The 8,784-nt window shown below is 43.0% G+C and overlaps 1 protein-coding gene across 3 annotated transcripts in view; it reads right to left on the bottom strand.

Annotated features, from left to right (window-relative positions):
* Positions 1–1,437: 1,437 nt before the first annotated feature.
* The window catches only part of med25 (mediator complex subunit 25), a 52,316-nt gene continuing 44,969 nt past the window's right edge, over positions 1,438–8,784 (bottom strand). For 2 of the 3 annotated variants that reach the window (XM_034190368.1, XM_034190369.1), the window contains exons 16-20: positions 8,490–8,603; positions 8,220–8,291; positions 4,465–4,635; positions 4,236–4,341; positions 1,438–2,498 (exon numbers count right to left, since the gene is read on the bottom strand). In XM_034190368.1, the coding sequence (XP_034046259.1) occupies positions 2,395–2,498; positions 4,236–4,341; positions 4,465–4,635; positions 8,220–8,291; positions 8,490–8,603 (567 nt within the window). In that variant the 3' untranslated portion in view covers positions 1,438–2,394. The remainder of the gene's footprint in view (positions 2,499–4,235; positions 4,342–4,464; positions 4,636–8,219; positions 8,292–8,489; positions 8,604–8,784) is intronic. The other variant, XM_034190370.1, reaches the window with a different exon arrangement.

Here is an 8,784-nt window from a genome sequence, read left to right as displayed (position 1 = left end):
TAACTTCACATTTCTCAAAACAGAGTCGCCAATAACCAGAGTTTGATCCTCGGCGGGTGTGTCGTCGAGTGGGGAAAAACGGTTAGAAATGTGAACGGGTTGGCGGTGTACACGGGGCTTCTGTTTAGGGCTACGCTTCCTCCTCACAGTCACCCAGTCAGCCTGCTTTCCCGGCTGCTCGGGATCTGCCAGAGGGGAACTAACGGCGGCTAAGCTACCTTGGTCCGCACCGACTACAGGGGCCTGGCTAGCTGTAGAATTTTCCACGGTGCGGAGCCGAGTCTCCAATTCGCCCAGCCTGGCCTCCAAAGCTACGAATAAGCTACACTTATTACAAGTACCATTACTGCTAAAGGAGGCCGAGGAATAACTAAACATTTCACACCCAGAGCAGAAAAGTGCGGGAGAGACAGGAGAAGCCGCCATGCTAAATCGGCTAAGAGCTAGTAGCTACGCTAAGCTAGCGGATTCCTAAAAACACGCAAAGTGAATAATGTGTAAATAATTTAGAGGTGATTCAGCAGAATGAGTGCTTTAGTTAAGGCACGTGAAGATTACACTGTGAAACAAATCGTAATCTAGATAACTAGATCAATCTAACTGCGCAGATTAAACAGCTAACAGATACAGAAAAACACCGCTGTGCTCCGGAACAGGAAGTGATACAATACCGCAGTGAGAGCCAACCACCAGTAGAGACTTCATGTATGATACTTTGCTGATATTGCTAACAGTAAAACCATCAGAGTCTGATGGTCTTCTATTTCTAGGTTGGACGATGTGGGTGATTTAGAGGCTGCCCTCTATAACTGGGATGTTAAAGCCTCAGTCTTCACCTTTTTGGTATTTTTATTAGAGCCATTATAGTTAATATAGATTAGTGGTATCCCTGTGCTAGCATATAAATTAAATAATGCTAAAATTTCACTCAAAAGAAATACCGGAGCACCAACATCTTGCTTGTTCAGTTAGTGTACTGTATTTTCTGGAGCACAAGTCACGTTTTTCTAAAACTTTTTTTACTACTTTGAGAGGTCCTGCAACTTGCACTCTAGTGCAATACACAGAAAAATCACTTTCATTAGAACTTTCCAAGGAATCAAATCACAAAACAAAATAAACTACCAATAAAAAGCACACTACAACAATGCACAAAAATCCCTAATTCAAGAGTGAAAAATCCAGAAAAAAGTGACTTGTACTCTGGAAAATACAGTAATTAAACCATATTATCTCAGATATTTGTAATAAAATGCTGACAGAACAAACCCACAGCAACAAGCTGCATCCTAACTCTGCATCACAGCTGTCACTCAAAGTGATCACGCCCCTAATTATTCATAACTTTATGCTGTAAAACAGCTTGAAGTTAACACACAGTCCTTGAGTACTGACAATTATAGTACATGTGACCGATTAACCCACAGAGCCAAGCAGTACTTATCAAATACTTTATTTACACGGAATATTCAAACATGGTGTGATGAAGCGCCTGAGCGCAGGTGGATGGTAAAAGCGTCATAATGAGTGGGAGACAGATACAAAGAGGCGGGAAAAGACAGAAAAGAGACAGAGCGGCGCTCAGCACAGCTCCGATGGTCGGCCAGTGATTAAGGGGCTGAGCAGCAGCCACTGAGGGACCAGTGTCTGTCCGTGTGAGTCCATGTGAAAGCGCGGCTGAAGAAAGGCTCGCAAACAAGAACCCTCTGTCACGGTATCTTAGCAACCGTCTCCGTCTCCCAGGTGACAGGGACTGATGTCACTTCCTGTTGGTGCATGTGTGTACATAATGTGTAAGTCAAAACCAAAAAAAAAACTGCTGCACTCATTTGTCAGTCAGTCGCACTTTTCTCTTTTCCTGCAGGTTTGGTGCGCGACGGCACGCGTGTGCGGGGTGCCACTCTCACGCACTGCTTGGGTGGTTTTGAGAAGCAGGTGCTGTGTATGTGTATGTGGAGTCGGCGCCATGTGCACATGGGGTCAGCCTGGTTGCACGTCATGCCAAGGGGGCGGAACAAAACGCAGCCAACTGCTGCCATCTGGTAGGACTACTTGGTGTGAGCGGGACACTGTACGGGTCCATGGCATATTGGAGTAGTTAAAATGAACACTGTGACACTATTGGGCAGAAAAAAAAGACACTGATGGCGCTGCGACAGAATCTATTTCAGGCTGTCGCTCACCTTCAGAGCCCGAGTTGATCAACATGGTGTCAACAGACAATAAAAAGATTTCTTCAGTTAGCTGTGGTCCTGATATCTACTCTTATTTAAACTTAAAAAAAAAAAAAATGCATCACTTTCCAAAATTCATAATTTTCCAAAATTAACCTTTATTTGTTATATTAAAAAAGAAAGCAAAAATGAAACGTGAGTCTTATCCAAAAGCTGGCCGTCAGAGGAGGTCCCTGAGGATTTCATCCTCCGTGACGCTGGAGATCTGAGGTATGCCGGGCTGAGGAACCGCCCCTCGCTGGCCCCCAGACATCAGCATCTGACCTACACACAGGTGGGGGTGTTTAAGGTGAGGGTTAAAAGGGCAGAGACACACACACACACACACATTTATCAAGGGTTTGTTGCCACATTTTTGCACTTAATAGAAACACTTCTGCAGTTCTTTACAAGAACTTCAAATCAGGACAGTGAGACATTATTTCTTTGAATGTCTTCCATATGAAGACATTCTTTACAAAGCAACAACACAACGTCACTGTGTCCATCAACAGTCAACTCACGGTCTTCAACCCTGACTGACAGACATCATCCGTAACGCTGCTTCAGTGGCATCTACAGAAAAGCGACGTACGAGTTGGTACGTCAAACGCTGTGGCTGTTTTCTAATTCAGCAGTAAACCAATTAAAAAAAAAAAAAAAAAAATTAAATACATTTACATACACAGAATACACAGAGGCACAGGCTTTGGCAACTAACTGGTGGCTTGAGGGCCAGACACGGCCCTCGTCTTGAATTGAGCCGGTCCTAACATATGTCAGAGCTGTTTCTGTAGCAGTTAGCATTCACCAACAGGGGGCAGCAGAGTGGGTACTGACTCCTTCCTACAGAAAAGTCTGATAGAATAAGACTGCAAAGCTGAAGTCTAAATTATATCAATCACATACGATAAGCCTACAAGAGCAAAGGACACAACTGGAAGCTGATTTTGGCTGTCAGCCCATCTTATTTTCACTAACTTGTGATCTGGATTGGCAGACGTCAGAAATTTCTGATTGCTCTCGTTTGTTTGTATGTTGTTTGCCATTTTGTCAAATAAGTGTGAAACTCGTACAAAATATGCAGTGAATTTAGTCTCAGAAAATATACAGCTTTGCAAATTTCGTCATTTTAAACTGTGTTTGAACAGACTGTCTGACCGTGACACTGAACAACACCAACGACTCCAACTGCAGATCCAGCCCATCGCTGAGTACGAGTGTGAACCAGACAGAGAAGACGTGATGAGACATGCATGAAGGTCTTTCAGCTGTGGTGTTATCCACGGATCCTGAGCCCATCCACACCACTGCAGCAGTAGATGGGCTGTGATAAATAGGACATGGTAGACCAGGCTGGAGATGAAGGGTTTTTGGATGCACTGTATGACTGAGAATTCCGTCAAACAGGTCATTGTAGATGCGTACGTCAAGGGCAGAAGACAATATCAAGACATGGATGTGGCATGCAAGAAGTGAAGACAACAGTGACAATACTGGTGTCTTGTCCTTCCATGAACATTACAGACCATCATAACAGGTGACGGTGGGTAGGCAAAGTTGCTTGTCCTTTCAGTAGAATCACTGTGTTCATTTTTATGCAAATTTCTGTCTACTCATAAGAATTCACCACATAAAACCGTCACGAAGGTCATGCTAAAGCTGGTTAAAAAGGCTTACAGACTGGAAATTATATGTCAAACAAAAACACTTTGCGTGCGACCTTCAGCCTCCAAAATGGTTTTGTTGGGCTGCGCAGCTGTCAGGATGAGCACCGTGTGCAGGTCCAGTAGGTCTTTAAAAGTTGACTTTTGCTGCAAATTCACAGCTAGAAGGAGGAACAACTAGTTAAAAGTTCCACTGTACTTGTTTGAATAAAAAAAAAAAAGAGCTAATGAAACATCTCCCATCTTTAGGCGGTTTAAAAAATATTCTAAAACTTTTCCTTTAATTTAGTTTATAGTTGTGTCCTCATTTGCCTTGTTTTTTTTTGGGGGGGGGAGGGGGGGGGTGCTTACTCACCTGTTAAAGGCTGCCTCCACTGGTTCTGCATTTGCGCCCCCCCTCCTGGCTGTGGATGAACCATCTGCTGTCCCAAACCTTGGTGAGACATCAACACGCCGCCTTGCTTAGAGGACAGAGACACAGGAGAGCCACGTTAACTTGTGCAAAGACCGAGAGGTCCAGGAAACCAATGGGGTCGCACACGGCCAACTGCACAATTCAAGCAGCCGTCTGGCTGAGCGCTTACTGGCTGCTGTTGGCTGAGGAGGAGACTGCGAAGCTGCGGATTGGCTCCCGGGTTGGAGAGGCGCAGTATGGGGCCCTGGGGTGGAGCTTGTCCACTCTGGGCAACCTGGTTTGGCGGCGCGCTGCCAACTGGCGGCTGTTGGTTGGCTGGTCCAGCTGCTCTCATTGACATCTGAAGGAATGTCAGTTTAAGAGGTTTTAAGCTCAAAAATCTATTTATGGTTGATAAAATTAAGATTTCTTGAGGTAAATTCTTCTAAATTCAAACAAAATTGCAGCAAGTCCTGTCAGGCTGTTTCTCCAGTCATTATGTGCTGGTTTTACCATTAATGATGCAGTTTTATTTTTCTCTGGAAGTCAACGTGTATCGTTTTTCTATGATGAAGACAAAGCATCGGAGGTGAAGAGGAGAAAACATTCCAGCCGGGCTTTGTTGATGAACTCGGTACTTCCCATGTTGTGCACAATGCAAACATCTGTTATTTTTCAGGGTTACACATGCATGTTGTAACTAAAGCATTCAAATCAGAAACAGCATGCCACATGGGGACTGAAACAAAGTTAAAACATGCTGATAGGAAATGAACTGTCCATCAGTTTGATACTGAACAGTGGGAGGAGGAGGACATTAACACCTGCTCCTCTGCCTGGAGAGGATACGTCAACTGCAGACAAAAAAATAAATAAATAAATAAAAAACAGAGTGGATGACATGTGATAGAAGCTCCTGAAGCAAACTAAGGTGAAGACTAAACATCTTTGGGACCAGGTCTCTGGAGGATCCTGGAGTACCCCAGGAAAGACTTTATGTCAGATGAATGGGGGCTTGGGGAGAATCAGATGAGGTGTAGCATTTGGATCATGAGGGATCGTTGGCTACGATATTTTGGTCGTCTTTGGGTGTGATCCAGGTGCCTCAGTACTAAGGAGCCCAGTGGCTGGACAGGGCCAAGTTCCACCTGGATGTGGAAGATAGATGCTTATTTTTGAAAGGTGGGGGATGGACTGGTTGCCTGCCTTGATAGTTGCCATCCAGTCACCAAAGCAGTTGGGTCATTCCATCTGACATCAGTTTTGAACAACTTTCCCAGGTCACCCCTCAGCTTTATTCTGTCAATTTTATATGTTATTCACATTCCAAAGTTACGGTGAAATGCCAAATATTGGGTCTGTATCTTGAAAACTTTTGAAGTTACAGCATTTGGAAATTTTTGTGATTTTTTTCCACATATTGTGAAAATGGTGTTTTCTACCAACTTTGCATGTCAATAATGAGCTCCCTATACACCTCACAGCTTTGAAACTGCTCATGCCAGGCTAACGTTTGGTGTAGAATTGAGAAATTGTGGCAGTTCTGATGTATCTAGTGCGATCTGCCTTCCACAAAGGCCTCTAAATGGTAGAAAACCTGAAATTGTACATGTCGTTGGTATCTTTGATTAGTTCAAAATCAAAGAAATATACCAGCTATGGCTATAGAACGTTTTGTATGATGGTTTGTGATATAATGGAACATATCTACACATTTAAATGATACACCAGGTTGTTTTAACAAAACTGATAGTTTTTGAAAAAAATTCTAATCTTAAAAAAGTGTCAAAATATGCCAATTTTCGTCACCCCAGATGCTAATGTGGACAGTTGACTATCATATTCATATTTTTACATATCTCAAGATGATATGCTGTAAATATGTTTCAAAGCTGTGAGGCATATAGGGAGCTCATTATTAACATGCAAAGTTGGTAGAAAACACCATTTTCACAATATGTGAAAAATTCACAAAAAATTCCAAAGGTTGTAACTTCAAATGTTTGCAAGATACAGACCTAATATTTGGCATTTCATCATAATGTTGTAATAGGAATAACATATCAAACTGACAGAACAGAACTGAGGGGTGACCTGGGAGGCTCTGGGTGAGGAGATGTTTCTTAATGCAGATGTTGTGATGGGTGGCACCTGTTCATGCTCCTAGACCTTAGCGTGACTTTAGTTTAAAGTCCAAATCATGATTTTTAAGTGTGATTTTCAAGTATGAGTCAGGATTAACGGTGTCACACTTTTTTTTTTTTTTTTTTTTTTTTACAGTGGAGTTCCACACCGTTAAGGCGTAAACAATAATTTGGGGATTACAGGAAGTGTCTGAGTCTTCCAATTCATTTCATTTCTCTGAGCCTAAAATCTGCAAACTGTAACTTAATCTGCAACACCTCCACAACTCGGTGTTATGAAGAGAAAGTGTGCAAAAAGCATCTTCAGCAGGTGCAATTTTTTTTTTTTGTTACATTTTTTGTGGGAAGGTTAGTCGAGAGTGAAGGACAGAAAAACAAAAACCATGAGCAATTTGATGAGCAGCTGGTGAAGGAGTTAGTGTACCTTGACACTTGCACAATGAGTAAATGTGTCGTAAACTGTGCGTGACTGCATGCCAGTGTGCAAAGAAAATTTTGAAAACGTTCAAAACTTCTGGCACGCATTAATGTCGTGAACATGGTCATGAACAGACAACATATTTGAAAACACTGTGTGTCAATGTGCGCAGCGCATCTGAAAGATTATGACGAGATGTTACATCTATAATAAACAGAAATTTAAAAATACATTATCTAACTCATAAGGAATGAAAATGCAGCTGTTTTACCAATCCATTACTATATATTATAAATAATTACTTTTGAGACAAGATTCCAAATGCGTTCTCCACTGCAAGGCGCACACGAGACAACCTGCAGCTGTAGATAATTTCATTGTGATTCTGGCAGCGATGAGAGATGGCTTCATCAGCAAATGTATCATCAGCTATGAAATGATTATTTTATATATACAGTGTGGCATCAAGCAGCACTGGCACGACGAAATGCGCGGCAGTGCGGTATGAAATTTGTGCAAGCGTCAAGGTGTCTTTACCTAAAGTACTGTTCTCTGTAGGGCTGATTGTTCACAACTATTTCTTCTAACTGTACGGCGCCACCCATCACAAATCCAGCAAAACCCACATGTACATCATGCAAATTATTTAATGTGAAATGACCAGATAGTCTTCATATGGAAGATCTGTCTGAACTCCCACTTCCCTGCCCCACGCACACACAGTTCGGCACGCATACAGACCGAGGAATATTTGCAAAGATTGCACAAGAGTGCGAAATGCAGATTTACTGTTACAGTGACTTCTTTTTAAAGTAATAAAATTCTGTGAATCTTGAAGCAGAGCTGCAGTGAAATCAAAGCAGCTGTGCATTCACGTGCATGAGGGTTAATGTCGATGCATGAGGGTATCTAAGCATGGAAAGAATCACTCCAAAAAATCAGGAGTTGAGGAAGGACTGCGCACCGTGATTCCGCTGTTTCATCCTGAGGTCACTGAGCCAAGCACAGGCGGAGCCACTGAGTTCAGAAAAAAAAATGGTTTTCCCAACTTTTACTGGGCGGTGTGTTATATTTGTGTGTTGCCCTAAAAAATGCGCCAATCTATCATTTTTTAACATGTTTTGTTTATAGCTCTATAATTGGTTAATACATAACAAATAAATCCTACTTGAAGACAAGTGGTTTGGGACATAAACAGCATTTGATAAAGTTACTAAAATAAACATGACAGTGAAAAAAAAAAAAATCTGTTGTGCACTAATCTAATAACAGCGCTGGCGAAATGAACATTATTATATGAAGACCCACAAGTTTTCAGTTCAAACCATCTGCAGAACCTTAAGTCCCGTGGACTCTCTACAGTCCTGCTCCTGCAGGTCTCACCATGCTGTTCTGCCTCTGCTGTTCCTCCATCATAGTGACCTGACTAACAGGGGGCATGCCCACCACCACCGACTGGACACAGGAGAGACAGGAGGAAGAGGAGAGGGCAGAGTGGTGGAGCAGGAAAAATAAGAGACAGTGGAGGAAAGTGTTAATGTCGAGGCAGGCAGAACCCAGAAGCCACTGGGGCAGGAAAAGGTGTGAACAGCGTGAAAAGGGCACCGAGGTGAGAATGCAGGCGGACGCGACAGCCCATGTGGATGAGTGTACCTGCTGCGGGACGTTGCCGTGGGATACGGGGATGGGCCCAGGGGGCCTGTTGAAGGTTTGGTTGGGGGGGACTTGACCGGGCTGCATTGGACCCCCAGCACCACCCAACTGTTGCTGACAGAGAGAGGTCAAAACAAGGTGAACCCACAACATTCGCCACCAAGTGATTTCACAGGGACTGACGGGGCGTTTGACTGCTTGGCAAAAACAAATCAGCACTCTTACTCTGGATGTAGGTTTTCTTAAATATCTTGATTTCTAATTCGTTTCTCTTCTCCTCCAGAAAATAAAATTG

Source organism: Thalassophryne amazonica, chromosome 16 (assembly GCF_902500255.1).
Source record: "Thalassophryne amazonica chromosome 16, fThaAma1.1, whole genome shotgun sequence".
NCBI classification, from domain to species: domain Eukaryota; kingdom Metazoa; phylum Chordata; class Actinopteri; order Batrachoidiformes; family Batrachoididae; genus Thalassophryne; species Thalassophryne amazonica.
The sequence above is the reverse complement of the archived record's forward strand: the minus strand, read 5'-3'. Positions and strand labels throughout refer to the sequence as shown.